Genomic DNA, 17845 nt, shown 5'->3' on the forward strand with positions numbered 1-17845 from the left:
TAGCAGTCCTAAGTCTCATTTCAGTCTTCAGATAACAAAACTAGTAGTCTTTGATTTTATCCTTGTTTAAAAGTGCACAACAGCCCAAAGAAAAGAATCTACAAAACTTTTAGCGCGTTCATTCAGCTGTGATAAATCTGTTTTGCTGTGATAAATCCAACATCTTATGATGTCTAATAACTACACGTGCATAACATGCCAGGTCCTTTTCAAAACAGCTGAATTACAGCGAGAGCACTATAAATTGGACTGGCACCGATATAATTTGAAAAGAAAGGTAGCTTCCATACCGCCGGTGACATTGGAGGAGTTCGAGCAACGGGCCAAAGAACACAGGGAGCACAGTCAAAATGCTGATCGCGACGAATCGGAGTACTGCCGATGTTGCTCAAAGTTGTTCAGTACTAAAAACACATATAACAACCATCTAAACAGTAAGAAGCATAAATTGGCTGAAGAGAAGAATTTGGGTAGTGAGAAGCAATCATTTACTAAGAATGAACCTAGACAGTCTGACAGTGATAGCTTTGAAAAAGTTGAAGCTGACAAGGCAGCTTTACATCCTGGAAAGTTTGTTGTCGTGAATGCTGAGGACTCTGCAGATGAGGATATTGAAACCGATTCTGAAATTGAGGAGGTAGGATGACAAGTATTATTTTAACTGCTTTAAATTGTATAGTATGGTTAGGTCTTGGTCAGTGCTTCTGCTTAGTAATCCATCACATCCTATCTCATGTACTTATTTGTTTTATGAGGATTTTATTTGCTTGATATCCTAATTTAAGTGATCAAGATTTTTTTAACACCATTTTTACTAAATATTTAGAGAATTATAAATATTTTTTTTATCACTGAATTATGGTTGAAAGGTCAGTCAGTGGCAGAGTTTGAGTTATCAACAGTATAAAGAAATTATTGAACCAATGACAGAATGTGATTGTAAGTTTAAACTTCCATTGTTGCTCCCCTTTTCTTAGCACTAGTTTTATAGCCTGTCATTTTAGTTTATCTTAGAGATTCTGTATCTACAATAGAATTAGTCACAATGTTATTGTTTTTTGCAGCTTGATTCTGATGAATGGGATGAGCTGAGAGTCAAAGGCAGTGACTCCCTCATAAAGCCATGTGACTGTCTGTTTTGTGGTCAGCACAGCAAGAATATGGTGAAGAACTTAAGACACATGTCTGCGGCTCACTCCTTCTTCATTCCTGATGTTGAATACTGTGTGGATATCAAAGGACTACTGCTATATCTTGGGGAAAAGGTAATGTGATCATCATCATCAACCCATTGCCGGCTCAATACTGAGCATTGGTTTTCTTTCAGAATGAGAAGGGCTTGGCTATAGTCTAGGCCATGCTGGCCAAGTCCAGATTGACAGACTTCATAGTTTCACACACCTTTGAGAACATTATTGAGAACTCTCAGGCATGCAAATAACTCCAATAAGTTAAAGTTGCATGCCCAATATCTAACCAGGACCTGGAATTGAAACTGATACTGACAAATAGTCTTTGTGTTGACACTATATTAACAAATGTCTCATAGCTAACATTTAGTCCTGAGTATGCTCATATGGCACTCACTGCTGCTATCAGTGCTAAAATTGCGAAAATCAAGTTGCTTCTAAAACAAGTCGGCACTCGCAGGTCCAATGTACTTGTATAAGAGGTTAGTGGTGAAATCAAATTTGTTTTACATTGAAGTTTCATAACTTTTGGTAATGTGTATTGTAGATTTCGCGCGGCTTCATGTGTCTGTGGTGCAATGAAGTAGGTCGCACATTCTACTCCATGGAAGCCGCTAGAGCCCATATGGTCGATAAAGGGCACTGCAAGATGTTACATGAAGGTCTTGCACTGGCAGAATATGCTGATTATTATGATTACAGGCAAGTATTTTTGTATCATTCTATACTAACTAAAAGATGAATGTGTTAAATAATATTGTGCAATGTTTATGTAACAAGTAAAAATATGAATGTTTATTGAAATCGGTGTGAAATGAAGAATATTTTTAGCTTAATAATTTTTGTTGTCATGCTAAAGTTTTGTCATTTGTTTTTATGGCTGCCCAGATCCATACTGTCTGCCAGCTTTTCACGGTCAATATCTTGGAAATATGTTGCATTCCAGAGAAAGACAGGTGGCTCTTTTTATTCCGGAAAATCAAAGAGTTCCCAGAGGATTTTTGAAATATAAATTAACACTGAAAAAGTTGCAGGCATCATCTATTTGGTACAGAGATAGTTTGCATTCCGGAGGATTTAGAGTACTTTTTATCCCGGAAAATCAAAGGGTTTTAAAGGTGGATAGATAAAAATGCAATAATGTATTTGTAATGTTTAGTGCATCATATCCTGATGGTGAGGAAGGGAACAACGAAATGGATGTAGAAGAAGTAGTAGAAGGTCCAGCGACATTGGATGGGGATGACTTCCAACTAGTGCTGCCATCTGGTGTCACGATCGGACATCGCTCGCTTATGAGGTACTAGGTTTATATTGAGGTATTCACATACGTTACTGTGAGGTCTCATAGTGCGCTCGAACGCACAGTGTAGGTTCCACCAATCAGATTACTGTGTCACGTCAATTTACAATGATCTGATTTGTGGGACCTACACTATGTGTTCGAGCACATTGTGAGACCTCATGTGATGTGAATACGGCTGTAAGTTAATAAATTTATATTGTGACCAATTCTTTTGTATGCAATCTTTTAACTAATCTAAAATAACTGGTCTAAAAATATTGCTTTCCCTTTCCTATTTCCCTGCAAAAAGGGTCTTCAAAAATTTTATTTACTATTGTATCGAATGGGATGTCAAATGAAAGAGAAGAAAATTCTGAATTCATTTTATGGGTATAAATGTACAACAAAATTAAAATACACCAAAACGACAGACTAAGAATTTTACTGTAATATTTCATCACGATTGGGTTTTAGTTTTCAACTTTATCTTGTTCACTGTTTCTGCTTCAGATATTACAAACAGAACTTGACTCAGAGCAGTCAGGCGCTAGTGAAGAAGTCGGACCGGAAGCTGCATCGCTTGTTGGGAGTTTACCGAGCATTGGGCTGGGCACCCAAGGAACAGGCGTTAGCTGCTAAGTATGTGCTTGTGTAGTAGAGAAACTTTTCGTATGATGACTGCCAAACTTCGTTTCGAAGAAGGCACGCGATGATGATGATGATGATATGGATAATATGAGAACCGAGTGTGTAGTTGGGATGAGCGAGTGTGCAAGTTTGACGAGTGATTACTTGCACTGGTTAATTCCTGCGCAAACTGTGACAGTTTTGATCGCCAAGACAGCGTCGCTGAGCGAGTTTTTCTGTTGTCGTTGCGACAAACTATTGGAGAGAGAGTTCTCACCGACAGTGAGCACAATCAGCATTCAACTATTATTTATCATATTTATATCTTTTATTGACACAGAATCAAACATCGATTATACGTTTCTTGAGCGAGATTATAGTCGAAAGCTAGTCGCTTCCTCGTCGGCGATGGGACAACTAGCATGAAGAAATTAATTTATAAAACAGATAACATTAAAAATTGAACCGTATTAGTTTGCGTTAAGGAACAATTTTGACAAACAACAAAACTGGATATTACTTTTTAATTGTAAACTGAATTTCTTTTTCCAGGAAAGCGCGAGACATTCACTTCATGAAGCGCGTGCAAGCCAAGTGGCAGATGAAGATGTCGGTGAAGAACAACAAGTTCCAGAAGCATTACCGGCCACAAGTCAACTTCTAGGCTACTCTTTTCGCTTGGATATTACGTGCTACTAGGTGTCGGCGGCCGCATAGCATTGTGCTGTGGTTGTTGGTTTTCTTCTCATGCCGACCGTCGGCGCTGACAGGTCAATATGTATGCGTTCTTGAATAAAGAACCGTCAGCGCTGATGAGCGATAGGTGCGGATAATTTTTTTTTTTAATTCCATTACAAGTTACCCCTTTGACTGCAATCTCACCTGGTGGTGATGCAGTCTAAGATCCAAGCAGGCTAACTTGGAAGGGAAATTAAAAAAAAATAGGTTCACTGAGAACTATACCTAGTGCTATATTATATTGAATTGTTTTAATACAAGCTAATCGTGGTAGTATAAAGTATACACCGCCAAGCAATACGAAAGTGTAGTTAATTTATTTACCATTTATGATTTATGAGTCACTAGATTCGCTAAAGATATTGGAAACAGGGTTGAACTTCAAAGTCTTAATATTGTAGTCCAATAAACTGGAATCCTTTATCAGGCTTTGTAAGTCGATCTTTAATACAATCACAAGCAAGTGTGAACTATTAAGAACTGTCTTTAGGGTGCGTCTATACGAACAACTTATGTTTCCGCAACAGTTTTCTTCCACATCACTTGTTGACACCAGCAGCGGCAAAGAAAGTAAAGCTTTTCAGCGTCCGTATTACCTTAATCCTTTCTCTCTTTCACACCATCTGGCATTTCTGAATATTGTGAAAGTCGCAGTATACTTTCAAAGGAAAGAGAGGAACGATCAATGTGCTACGGGCTCTTTTTTTTTTTTTTTTTTTTTTTTTTTTTTCTTCTCGTCTGGCTTTACATAGATTAGCCAATGTCAGGTTTGTATTTATAATTACAAGTTAGGGAAACTATATATTATGTATAAAATAATGAAAAATCGGGATTTGGAATTGGAAAGGAAAAGGATTTTTTTAAAATAATTACATAATATACATATATCTAAACATATACATAAATAATAATATAATATAAGTAACTATACATTAACTATATCTTGATATCATTATGTTCTATGAACAAAGATAAAACTTTGTAAACATTAAATGAATTTGTGTATAACAAACATAATATAGATGTAGGAAATGGAATGTGCAATGATTCGAGATTAGCAAGAAAGTCAGTTCGATCATATAGAGTGCATGCAAAGAAAACATGGTTCAAATCCCCATACTCCCCACAGGAACAGTGAGGATCGGGAACAATTTTCATCCTGTGTAAATGCGCCGGGGTACATACATGACCCAGGCGCATTCTACACAGAATAGAAGTAACAGTTTTTGAGAAAACTAACTGGCTGAACCATGGTTTCCTCGGAATGGACGTCTGAATTTTTCTATAATGTTTACCCACTGAACCATCGTTACTCCATACCCCATCCCACGCTTCATACAAATATACTTTGGATAAATTTATCAAATCAGAACAATAATTGGTGAATGGAACAGTATCTCCAACACGTATCGCCTCATTTGCCAATTGGTCAGCTCTTTCATTTCCGGGAATGCCCACATGGCTTGGAACCCAAGCCAACACAACATCACAATTTTTCTGTGAACACTTATATAAAAGATCTCTAATGCCAAAAACAATTGAAGACTGCTTATGGGATTTGAATGGAAATCTATTGATAGCTTCTAGAGCACTGCAGGAATCAGAGAATATGACTGTTTTTGGTATCTTTAAAATTAAAACATATTCTAAAGCTTTAAGTAAACCATAACATTCACCCGTGTAAACGGAAGCTTCAGGTGGAAGTTTAACTTGTTGTATACCCTTATATTGTGAATGATAGATCCCAATGCCAACGCAACTCTTATCCTCATGTTTAGATGCATCCGTGAACACATAATGCCAGTCAGGCCATTTATCATTGAGAATGTTTATAAATTCCTGTTTTGAGTTAGGGTTATTTTTTAATTTGGATCCTATGTCGAATTTAATTTCCGGGACAGTAATAAGACCCTTGTAGTTGTGTTGGTATAGAGGAAGAATAATACTTCGATGAGTGGGAGCTCCCAAACTTTCATATTTTCTAAGACTGTTTACAAGACATGGAGAATCTCTATTAGTCCAGTAGTTACCGGTATCAACCTGATAAGCAAGTTGACGTATCTTTAAAAACAAAGGATGAGAACTTAGCTGTAATGTACGGAAAAAGTATTTATCACAAAGGAACTGTCTCCTTAGATATAAGGGCGGATCACAACATTCTACCTGAAGACATTTTATTGGAGTTGATTTCATCGCACCCGTAACCAACCTCAAAGCCTTTGCCTGGATTATATCCAGCTTTTTAACTGCAGTTTTATTACCAGGATGTAATAGGAATGTTCCATAGTCTAAAACACTTCTTATTAAAGCATTGTATAGCAGTCTCATTGTAAAAGGATGAGCACCCCACCATACTCCTGTAAGACACCTTAAAATATTCAAATTTTTCTCGCATCTTAATAAAACATATTCCCAATGTGGAATTCCAGTAAGTTTAGAGTCCAATATTACACCTAGAAATTTCGCCTGATCTTTAACTGCTAGCGGAATTCCATTGTAATTAATATGAGGAGATGGTAGATTTCGCTTCCGAGAAAATACTACAACAGAGCTTTTAGATGGTGACAAATCTAGACCATTATTATGTAACCAACATTTTAAGGCATTTAACGCTAAGTTTAACAACTCACTAACATTATCTAAGGATGGCCCAGCAACATACAAAAGCAAATCATCTGCATATTGAAGCACATTTGCATATCTATTTACAGAAATGTCCAAATCGTAAGTATAAATGTTATATAAAATAGGGCTCAAAACAGAACCTTGTGGCAAACCCTTCCACACAGTTCTATAAATAAATTCATCTTCGACCGAATCTAGCGAATACTTTATATATCTTTCGTACAACATATTTACAATAAAATTAATTAATGAGTTAGGAATATTCAGGGCAAGCAATTTATGTTTTAGAATTGAAATATTTACATTATCGTAGGCGGCTTTTATGTCCAGGAAGGCAGCAACCAATGACTCATTTTTAGAGAAGCTTAGTCTTATGTCTGTGGTAAAAATGCTTAAGCTGTCAATAGTACATTTACCTTTCCTAAAACCAAACTGGTTTCTCGATAATAATGTATTATGTTCTAAAAACCATTCCAGCCTGATTTTAATAAGGTGTTCAGCAGTTTTAGCTAATACTGACGATAATGCTATTGGTCTATACGATGTTGGATCTGAACTCGGTTTATTCGGCTTCCGTAATAAGATCAAAGTTTGGGACCGCCAGGATTCGGGGACGATACCCGCCATCATAACGTTGTTGATCAAAGAAAGGTAGTACCTGAGACCATTGTCGTCAAGATTCGATAAGAAGGAATAAGGAATTCCGTCTTCACCTGGTGCAGAGTCTTTAGTCGTTGAAAGTACGCCTTTCAATTCGTTAAGTGTAAATGGCGAATTTAAATCTACATTACAATTATTAGACAATATGGGGGTTAAGGCCATGGGACATTCAGGTACATAAGGAGGACCCAAACGATCCATGACTTGCTCTGCTAGAACTGGAGATATTTTATTCTGTTGGGAATCTTTAAATGCAGATCTAAACCTTCTTATATTTTGCCAAACAATTGATGGTGAAACATTAGGATTTACAAAACCTGTGCCACCCTTCATATTTTTTTACCCGAAGTAGCTCCTTAGTAGTATTAGCAATTTCTAAGTAACGCTCAAAATTGTCATCAGTCATATTTTGGCAAAATTGCTTCTCTGCTTCTTTTCTTTGCTTAACTGCATTAGTGCATTCTACATCCCACCATGGTGGTGATGGAATAAATTCCATACCACACCTTTTTACAGGAAAAGTTTCATTTGCATTAAATTTAATATTGTAGATTTGCAATTAATATTGTAGATAATGCTTGTGAGCATTCTAATATGTTAGAGTGACTAATTTCTGGTAAATTATTGATTTTCTTTTCTACAGCTACACTATACAGACTCCATTTAGCGTCTATCAGTTTATGTTTTATGCGTGGCTGTCTTACATGTTTTGGAGGTTTTTCAAAAGGGAAAGTAATGATTAAAGGGTAGTGATCACTACCACCAGTAGATTCAGCGGGAGACCAGATGAGAGATGAAGCAAGATCAGGAGTGCAAATGGACAAATCAGGAGCACTAGGTGTCCGTGCCAACCGAGTGGGAGACCCAGTATTCAAAATGCACAGATTATGGGAGCTTATTAAATCTAACAACTTTTCTCCATAGAAGGTTGATGTGGCACAACCCCATAATTCGTGATGAGAGTTAAAATCCCCTAAACATAAAAATGGTTTCGGTAAAAAATTAAAAATTTCACTAATTTCATTAAATATATCATTATTAGGACGAGAGAAATATACAGATACATAACATATACTATTTACAATAACTGCAATAACAGACAAGTTATCGCTATGTACAGGAAGAGTGATAGGTGTGAATGTCAGAGTATTTTTGATGAGTATAGCCACTCCACCATACCCATCAGGTCTGTCTTCCCTGAGACAAACATACCCCGGCATTTTGAATAAAAATTCCTTTCTCAACCATGTCTCTTGGAGACAGATGAGAAAAGGATCATGTTTATTTATGAGATGTATTAAGTCTTGTTTTCTACTGTTGAGACTCAAGCAATTCCACTGAATCACTCTGGCTCTGTGATCCATTATTATTAGATATTTGATATAAGGCTTCAATTACTGTGGCAACGTGGGACGGTGTAACTATATTCGATTGTGATAATAATTGAATCAATATTTTAATAATGTCTGCCATTTTCATGTTATTTTCAGTACTATTGTTATTAAAATTAAACTTCTGTTTAGGTAAAACAGGATCTCTTATTATTTCTGAGTGGGCAAAGTGGTCATAGCCTTTGCTAAGCTTTGAGGGTAATCTTGGCTTTGCGAAGACTGTTTTTTTATATGAATGAGGCACTGAGTTTGAAGTGGATGGAATGTTGGATTTTTGAGGACCATGTATATCCTGTGGTGGAGAGGATGATACAGGTGTTGAAAACAAAGCTTCAGCATATGACATGTTTGAAACTGGTGGATGCATTTTAATTGCTTCCATATAAGAAATACAACTTTTGCTCATGGTTTCTTTAATTGCTCTTTGTCTGTTATGTTCTAAACATTTTTTATTTATAGCTTGATGCGCTCCCTTGCATAAGCAACACCGGTAATCCTCCTCTTCCACCTGACAAGTATCACCAGAGTGCCCTTGGGTACATTTATAACACTTTGGCACTGACCTGCACTGATTTTTCACGTGGCCAAAACGGCAGCATCGGTAGCACTGCACAGTCGGATAAATATACAATTCAACAGGTAAAGCCGTGTAACACATGTATACCCGGGTAGGTAAAATTTGGCCATCAAAGGTTATTATTACTGTCCCAGTACTAATGAATTGGTTTGTATCATTTACAACGATTTTTCTTTTGATCCGCCTTATTTTAATGATTGGACCACAACCAAGTGGAACACTCATGTTAAGTAATACCTCTTCTTCGGACCAGTCATTAGGTACACCTTTTACTACACCCATGCGTGTGACATTAAAAGTAGGTATAAATGCCCTATATTTTGCGGATTCAAGAATTTTGTTTGTCAAGAAATTATTGGCATCCAAGTAGGAAGAAAAAGCCATACTAATGCGATTCCTTCCTACCCGTTTCAAGCTTCCGTTCACAACACCATTGAATTTATTATGTTTTAAAAAGCGACCAAAAGTTATAGGATGCAGAGTAGTTGAGCTATCACTATTTTCGCATTCTTTTTGTATATGCACTACATATGGGGCACTATCGGATTGTTGGTAATAAGTACGGCCAATTGGCACTCGAGTTGGTAGTGAGGAGGTTCCATTATTATCGGTGGGGTTTGTAGATTCAGTAGGGTATGTCGGATTTGGGTTAGCCTTGTTATTATTACTATTATTATTAATTTCAAACTTGCAATCGCAACTGTACTGTTCTTTTCCATCTCTAGTTTTTGTTTTCCTTTTTCGTTTATTACATGTTAAACAAATGCGTGAGAATATTTTCCTTTTAAGAGTTTTGTCGACATTGGACACGACAGATACATCAGTGTCCATTGACGACTCAACCGCTGCTATTAGTATATCCATTTTTGATGTATTATCCAATGATCCCGAAGGATTTGACCCCCCTGGATCGGGGGGCCGGATGTCCATAACGTTGAAATTTAAACTATACTAAATTTTAAAACTTACCTATATATACAGCTATCTACTATGAAAATGTCACTAAAACTACAATATTTACACTATAAAACAACACCAATCCCTTTCCAAATTGTATTAAAAAATTAAAGGAAGAAAATTTCACGTCCGCTTATGTACGCAGTTTCCCGCCCTTTTCATATAGCCTACGGGCTCTTAATATTATATTGTTGAGACTTCGTCTGTGTTGGTGTTGGCTAGCGGGCGTGCTCTGTCTTTTTGGAGTGTTTTTTTTTTTGTTAAAACTGACTAGAAAGCGCTCTGGGTGCCGTGCGTGTGTCGGCGAGCGCCGGCACAGACGGGGTCCATAATTGTATAGTTTAACTAACTTTTTACAAATAACTACAAACTTGACATTGGCTAATCTTTGTAAAGCCAGACGAGAGAGAAAAAAAAGAAGATATATTGTGGACGACAGATGACACTGTTGCGGAGATAAAAGTTGCGAACCCTGTATATGCAATATGCATATTATGTCAACGACTTTAATTATTATAAAAAAAAATCGCCATTGTTATTTTTTAAAAGTTGCTATAACTTAATATTGTTGAAAAAATTACAACAATAAAAAAAAAAATTAATAAACAATTTGTGTTTTCTTTTAATTGGTACCTTTTGCAACTTGTTTCTTTTTTTTTCTTTTTATCATATGAATACATAGAAGTATATCAGTAAACAACTTCTTCACTTCTACAAATTCTTAACTTTTATATATTTATATTTTTTCTTCACAAGAGTATTGTTAACCTGTGGTACTTGGTCCAAAGTCCATGGGATTTTGATTGGTTTTCGGTCTATTTTGATACTTATTCTGAATAGGGGAAACGCGTTGACTGTACCGTTGAAGTATCTGGCTATTATCTTGGACAGCCCTTCGTTGATAACGTAGCTGCTTTGGATATCGGGCACTTTTTTGAAATACTTTTCGAGTACTTTTTGTACTTCTTCATCATCGGTTTTTGGTTCTAATGCGTGAGATATAACTATGATAGCAGTTATCTGTAAAATATTATATTTAGCAAAGTTAGCTTAAAGTGATAGTTTTTTGAAAATCTAGAAGTATAAGTAAATCCTAGTTGTCGCCGTGTTTGATTCCCGCAAAAAAACTGGTCAAGTGCGAGTTGGACTCCCACACGAAGGGTTCCGTAACTACCATCATACAAAAAATATCAATTTTAAATATTTCTTGTGTTGTTAACACAAATTCACGGTTTTCGGATTTTTCCCGTTACTTGCGCTATACGACCTACCTACTGCCAAATTTCATGATTTTAGGTCAACGGGAATAGTCAAACGGATAGGTTTCTTGACATTCACAACTGAGAACGAAGTGTTCCTATATAGGGTTCCTTTTTCCCTTTCGAGGTATGGAACCCTAAAATCGTACGGATTTTAATTTAAGATAATATTATAATGTAGTTTTAGGTGTACTACTTACTATTAGATAAAGTTTTCTTAGGTTTCTAATGTAAAGAAACATTTTGTGGAAGCTAAGTAAATTCCTAGTAATAAAAAATGCAAAATTTCCCATCCCATTGGTAATAATAAATTTTATTCGTAGATTCGTAGTCATTTCACGGTAATTGGAAGTACTTTTTATTAATACCTAATTAATTATTTTCAGTCAGATTTATGAAAAGTCTGCACAGGTAAATCCAATACGCCACGCGGCATAGTCCCTCGTCTAGAAAACCCTAAGCCTGCTTTAAGAATACACAACCCAGCTTCGATAGTCCTCTTCCTGTCAGTGTCGTTCCCGAGAGCTGGGTTGATTTCTACGAGATCTATTGCTCGAAGGCGGCCTGTTGCGTAGATGATCTCCATCAACTTGATAGCTTCACGTAATGTCAATCCGCCGCGAACTGAAATTATTATCAAAGTGTGAGTAAAATTGGCACTTAATTTATACAATACGAAAGGATGCCCGCGACTTCGTCCGCGTGGATTTAGGTTTTTAAAGATTCCGTGGGAACTGATTAATTTTCCGGGATACAAAGATGCTTATGTCAATTACAGGGACGTAAGCTACCTTGGTACCAAATTTCATACAAATCGGATAAACGGATAGGTCTTTAGGAATCCCGTGGGAACTTTTTGATTTTCCGGGATAAAAAGTAGCCTAAGTCTATCCCTGGGATACCAAATTTCGTCATAACCGGTTAAACTGTTGGGCCGTGACAAGGTAGCAGACAGACTGACAGACAGACACACTTTTGCATTTATAATATTAGTATGGATTTAGAAGTTATGGTGGAATAGAGAAACTCACGTAGGTACATACCAACATACCTACTTAACATTACACTCAAGTGAAAACATTACACTCAATTAAAAAAAATAACAATCTTGAAAGAAATTAATGATACCAACCCGAAGTCCCCGTGCTAGGGGCCTCTAATGAATCCAACGAGTCAATATCGAAGCTTACGTGAATTGGCTTCGTCCCATCTGGATCCAATTTTTGAAGAATGTGGTTTATAGACTTCTTTATACCGTACCTGGAGGAATTTTTATTAATAAGATAAAACCTTTAAAATGCCTCACTTGAAAAACTGATGGTTCTAAAGCAGTAGGTATTAGACATCGGTGCCAAATTCGTTTGCCTATTGAATTAGATTGGCCGTTCAGCCAGATTAATTTGAACTTTGAATTTTCATGGCGGCCATTTTGATTTTTTTTGTAGTTTGTTATATAGCGGCAATAGAAATACCTACACATTCTGTGATTTCAACTTTCTACCTATTACGGTTTACGAGATACAGCCCGCTGACAGACAGACGGATGGACGGACGGGCGGACAGTGGAGTCCTAGTAATAGGGCCCCGTTGGGAACTCTAAAAAGCGATTTAACTGTAGGTACTTCAACCACCTAAGTAATATTATGTCTCTTACTCTTCGATATCTTCCATAGCGAACGCTGGCACATCGTATTTTTCTATTGCCAACCTTTCGTATTCATCCACGGATCTAAGACCCACGTAACCGAGATTCTTGATGGAAAACCTGTGAAAAAGATGGTAGTTGAGACGAAACCAGAACCTAGTTACTTACTTCTTGTTAGGTATTTAAATTATAATAGGAATCCCAGCTGGTTATGTTGGGCACTTCAGATGAAATGCACTGAAAACGCAGCATGTGTTTACCGTGATTGTATGATTGATGGATAGCGGTCACGACTCTCAGTAATGAGAAGTACGACGCAGAAAGAGAGAGATATATAGATATTGGAAAATGTATTGCGTTCGGAATGTGTAGCTTTTGCAGCGCATGCGGCTCGTCGAAATGTGTGATTGGCATTAAATGAGAAGTTTTCTTACTGTGGCACTTGCCAATCCATCGTTGGTAGATAGGGCCAGTAGTCTGACAACTCTTTGACCAACAACGCGACAGGCATGCCGTGCACTGAACCAGACTCTGACGTCTTATTAGTGTTGATGTCTGCATGAGCGTCCACCCAGATGAGGATCATGTCTTCATTCACTTTATAATGCCCATCTACGGTACCTGGTCAAAAGAATTAATTTTTGATAAATAAAAAGTACGGTTTATACCTATTTGACGTTACATGGCGCTGACAAATACCCCTGGTCTCGGCCACTTGTATAATAAGGTGAAGCCAGACATTCAGAAACTAAATTAATAAATTCTACAAAATCTTTAGATTATACCTACCTACCTACCTACTTATTAGTAACTGAATGAAGCCAACATACCTACATTCTTTAAATTCAAATCTAAGTAGTTAGGTATCTATATCAAAGATAACTAAAGATATTTAATTAATTAACATTTTTTTAAATAAATAGATTTAATTAATAGGTATTACAGAAAGATTTCTGTTTTAGCGTTTAAACTAGGTATCGTAAGTAATTTCCTTTAGGTATAATAGTTAGTGGTAGTTAGTCGTGGTTAGTGGAAGATTGATATCATACAAATTAGGAGTCGAGCAGCAAGCAAGCGGTATTTCTGTATTAAATCCACGCATCTGGATATCGAATTAGAATTTTGAATTCGGTACCTATGAGAAAATTTCGGCTCAGCGATGGGCTGTAAATACAAAGAATAAAAGTATAATATATTATTTTTATTACCGACTCCAATAGAATGATCGCCTCCGATGGTGACTGCCACACGCCCTTCTTTTAGAACTTGAGAAACTTTGACCGAAAGATTTTTGTTAGCAGCCGAGACGAGTGGGAGATGTGACATGTTCTCTACATCGACTGGTTCATCGCGATTGGGGATCTCTACATCACCATAGTCTTTAATATCTAAACCATCTGAAACATTATAATTTTTCTAAACTAGATAGGTAACTATAATAGATTAATTACTGGCTACTTGACTGCAAGTGCTATCACACCAAACAGTAAGTATATGATGATGCAGCCTAAGGTAAAGCTAAGGTAAAGGTAATGTTGTGCCTGGCCGTGCACAAAATTTCGAAAACCTAGGAACGATTTAGGTTTGTTCAAAAATCAAAGTCAAAGTCAAAATCATTTATTCAAAGTAGGTACAATTGTACTCCTTTTGATGGTCGAAATTGTTAAACTTGAACGATATAGTGGTGACAATTAATTACGTTACTTAAAACTAAAGCTACGAGGGTTCCAAACGCGCCCAAGTCTGAGAATTGGATTTATCGATCAGGTTTCCAGGCATGGCTGGAAAGCAGCGCTCGTTTCCTGACTGCTGCAGCAGTAAGTATATAGGTATAGGTAGGTACATTGATACTGCAGCATCAGACTTTTTCAATTGAAACATTTGGTCAATTATAGTAATAGTCAGACATTTAATTCCATTCATTCAATAAAAGCTAAAAGTTTGTTTACAGATAAATACCTAACTGTTTATTTGTATAGATAGGTAACTCACAATTTGGCAAATAAATTTGGCAAATTAGGTAGGATCCTCAAGTGAATAATGTGATATACCTACCTATTTAAATTGTTTTAATTATGACTTGACTAAGTATTTATTATTAGATATGTACTTACGTATCTCTTTGAGTTGATCAATCAATCCAGCTGATCTCACGGCTGCGGGAGCTACACTCACACCATACTTTTTTTGGCCCTTTTCGAATGGAACTCCTATAATTCCAACCTTTTTCAGTGGCTCCCAATTCTTCAACTGTTTCCGGCTCATATTTCTCACGAAAGTCTTAACGAAATTCATTTTCTATTAAAGTTACTTATCTAATAAAATTAATACTGTGTTTTATGCTTAATATCCCAAATGTTACTGACATTTCCATCGATAAAATTCTTCGAGACGTTCGAGACCGAATCATCTTATCTTTTGAAGTCAAAGGTTATTACATAGGTACACTAATGCTTTATATTATACTTACCTACAGTTTTTTATACTTGTTACAAGAGCTAAGTAATCACCTGTTTTTGTTAGTTAATTTATTTATAAACATATTTATTTATAACATTAATTATGTTTGGACAGCTTGTTAGACAAATCTCTATCAATAATTAGTGGTATGTATAAATATTATGATCTTACCCACTGAATTTATTTTCTCTGAACTTCTCTGAACGCGAGTCTAAAAGAAACAATGACTGCATTAAACCAGTCAATGTAAAATCTAAATATATACTAAAAATAGTTTCCATAAAATAAGTAGGTGCTTAACGCTAATTTTAGTTCTTAAATTAGCAAGTTATAAGATCATTCATGCGACGAGAGATAAAAGCCTTAAATATTACTTTAAGATTAAATGGCATGTTTCAATGCTTAGTAAGGAAAATAACTATAATAAGCTCAATTAATGATCAATTTAATAAACCGTATAAATAAAACGTCAATGAGTGTTTCAATTACAAATATTTTTTGAACACCGTTTCTAAGGTTTGTATTTAACTCCAATAGAGAATCTGATTTAGATTTTTCTATCCATGACGTATAAGGATAATAAATTACTGTATAAACATTATAGATAATATTATTATTTTTTAAATCCAATGAGCCGCCAGACACTAAAGTATCGTGGCAAGCCCCAGCCAGACACTCTTGAACTCTTAAACTTTAAGAGGGTTCTCTCCGTCATTCGTTTCATACAATCGTAGTTCCAATTTCATTTGAATATTAAGCAACCAAAGTCCATGAAATGCAGACATATTCTAGAAACTAATATCTATGTCTGTGGTTTTCCAGATTTCTGTTAAAATATTCGGTTTCAAAGTTACGCGGTCTTAAAAATTTTCATATAGGTAAATCTTTGAGCCCCTGTAATTTTAAAACTACATATTTTTAGAAAAATCTAAAACACCACAGATACAGATATTAGTTTCTAGAATATGTCTGCAAAATTTCATGGACTTTGGTTGCTTAATATTCAAATGAAATTGGAACTACGATTGTATGAAACGAGTGACGGAGAGAGCCCTGTTAAGAGTGTCTGGCAACGGGTTGCCACGATACTGCCATCATACGATAGAAGGCTGTTTTATTACAGACTGAACTTTTAGGTATGTAGATACTAGATCGGTAGGTACGTAGAAAATCTTTTAGTCGCGGTACATAATATAATAGTGCTAAATTAGAAGTGTGCTTTATCTTTCTAATCATCATACTCCAGAAAAACTCCTTAATGAGAAGGCTTGAGTGCTGTTTAATAAGAATGTGATATTCGCTTATAACGCTATGAATTTCAAACAGCCCTTAACCTTAATAAGAAAGATGGATTTCAAGATAAATTTCATTTATTAAGGTTGGCTGGCAAAATCTTTAGAAAAACAAAATTCTTCTTATTCATTTTTTGCCTATTCACGATGTTAAAAGGTAAGTAGGTATACAAGAACTAACTAAGTACTTTCTTTTGAAGTTTATTTAATTTTAGTAGCGGTTGATGAAAGGATAATACCGTGCGATGTTAATATTTAATTTAATGGTATTTCATAACTTACTTACTGGAGATTTAAACGCTATTTTAGAAAATATAATCATTATAAGTATGAAGTAATGCCTCTTTGTACCTAAATTAATTTATATCCGAACTATACTGGAACATCCGAAATCCGGGCCCGTCAACCGATAAGTGGGAACGGGTTGTAGTATTAAGATTGAAATCTATAGAGTGCACTTTGCTTAGACTTAAGTTTCAGTTAAAACGAGACAGATTTATGCCAGCGGTATAACGCTGTCTCGTTGTAACAGTGTCTTAAGTCTGACCAAATTCAAAGTGCGCTCTATAATAGATCTCAGTCTTAGTTCCGAGTTCGCTCACGTGACACTCTAGCGAGAATCAAGTTGCTTCAAAAACAGGTCGGCAATGGCAGGTCCAGCGTACTTGTATTAGTAGAGATCAGTGATTGAATACCCTAAGATACCCTTGAAGCAAAATTAGTTTCCAGTTGTGTTTCAAAAGCCAAACTCGGTTTCCCAGTAGCAGTGTAAAGTGTGACTGAAATTCTCAACTCAAGCCTGAAAAATCTTTTAAAACTTTTTTAATCTGTAACGAATGCCCGCTGACGGATAGCTAACATTTCCCGGGGTTGTTTGCGAACTGGATTTTAACTTTTGAATTCAATAAAAACTCCCTGACACGGCATCTGATTCGCTTCCGTTGTTCGTGGCGAATTAAGTCTCTGACGCCATTTTCTTTATTTACTTGCGATTGAAGTAGATGGAAAGCAATTTAACTTGAGCTTTAAAAATTCTGAAATTGAAATTGATAGGTAAGTAGGTACCTATTTAAGCTTATAGTAGGTACAGTAGGCACCCGCCAAGACAAGGACAAGACTATGGACGGGTAGGTAACCTA

The 17845-nt window shown here is 36.1% G+C and overlaps 2 protein-coding genes across 4 annotated transcripts; one reads left to right on the forward strand and one right to left on the reverse strand.

Moving 5' to 3' along the window:
• The first annotated feature begins 11 nt into the window (after window positions 1–11).
• On the forward strand, window positions 12–12081 carry LOC123864623 (zinc finger protein 622). 2 transcript variants are annotated; one of them, XM_045905212.1, is made up of 8 exons: window positions 12–637; window positions 1065–1265; window positions 1738–1892; window positions 2350–2490; window positions 2986–3114; window positions 3655–3801; window positions 5532–5537; window positions 12069–12081. In XM_045905212.1, exons 1-6 carry the CDS (start codon window positions 167–169, stop codon window positions 3764–3766), a joined length of 1209 nt encoding a protein of 402 aa, XP_045761168.1. In that variant the 5' UTR covers window positions 12–166; the 3' UTR covers window positions 3767–3801; window positions 5532–5537; window positions 12069–12081. The 2 variants fall into 2 exon arrangements, with proteins under 2 accessions (XP_045761168.1, XP_045761167.1); XM_045905211.1 differs by lacking the exons at window positions 5532–5537; window positions 12069–12081 and having other exon boundaries at window positions 30–80; window positions 125–637; window positions 3655–4395.
• Window positions 11607–15769, reverse strand: LOC123864625 (arginase, hepatic). Of its 2 annotated transcripts, none has more exons than XM_045905213.1 (7): window positions 15586–15769; window positions 15069–15269; window positions 14163–14351; window positions 13389–13575; window positions 12964–13074; window positions 12442–12569; window positions 11607–11933 (listed from the first exon to the last, which is right to left on the reverse strand). In XM_045905213.1, the coding sequence occupies exons 2-7, from the start codon at window positions 15247–15249 to the stop codon at window positions 11692–11694; spliced, it is 1038 nt and encodes a 345-aa protein (XP_045761169.1). In that variant the 5' UTR covers window positions 15250–15269; window positions 15586–15769; the 3' UTR covers window positions 11607–11691. The 2 variants fall into 2 exon arrangements, with proteins under 2 accessions (XP_045761169.1, XP_045761170.1); XM_045905214.1 differs by having other exon boundaries at window positions 15069–15234; window positions 15586–15768.
• Between the last annotated feature and the right edge of the window lie 2076 nt (window positions 15770–17845).

Source organism: Maniola jurtina, chromosome 4 (genome assembly GCF_905333055.1).
Source record: "Maniola jurtina chromosome 4, ilManJurt1.1, whole genome shotgun sequence".
Taxonomy (NCBI): Eukaryota; Metazoa; Arthropoda; class Insecta; order Lepidoptera; family Nymphalidae; genus Maniola; species Maniola jurtina.

Coding starts and splice junctions, on each gene's coding strand:
- LOC123864623 (XM_045905212.1), top strand. CDS start 167: ATGATGTCTAATAACTACACGTGCATAACATGCCAGGTCCTTTTCAAA. Junction 1,266..1,737: donor TGCTATATCTTGGGGAAAAG/GTAATGTGATCA, acceptor TGTGTATTGTAG/ATTTCGCGCGGCTTCATGTG. Junction 1,893..2,349: donor GCTGATTATTATGATTACAG/GCAAGTATTTTT, acceptor TGTAATGTTTAG/TGCATCATATCCTGATGGTG.
- LOC123864625 (XM_045905213.1), bottom strand. CDS start 15,249: ATGAATTTCGTTAAGACTTTCGTGAGAAATATGAGCCGGAAACAGTTG. Junction 13,075..13,388: donor ATGGATTGGCAAGTGCCACA/GTAAGAAAACTT, acceptor TCTTTTTCACAG/GTTTTCCATCAAGAATCTCG. Junction 12,570..12,963: donor GCTATGGAAGATATCGAAGA/GTAAGAGACATA, acceptor AAATTCCTCCAG/GTACGGTATAAAGAAGTCTA.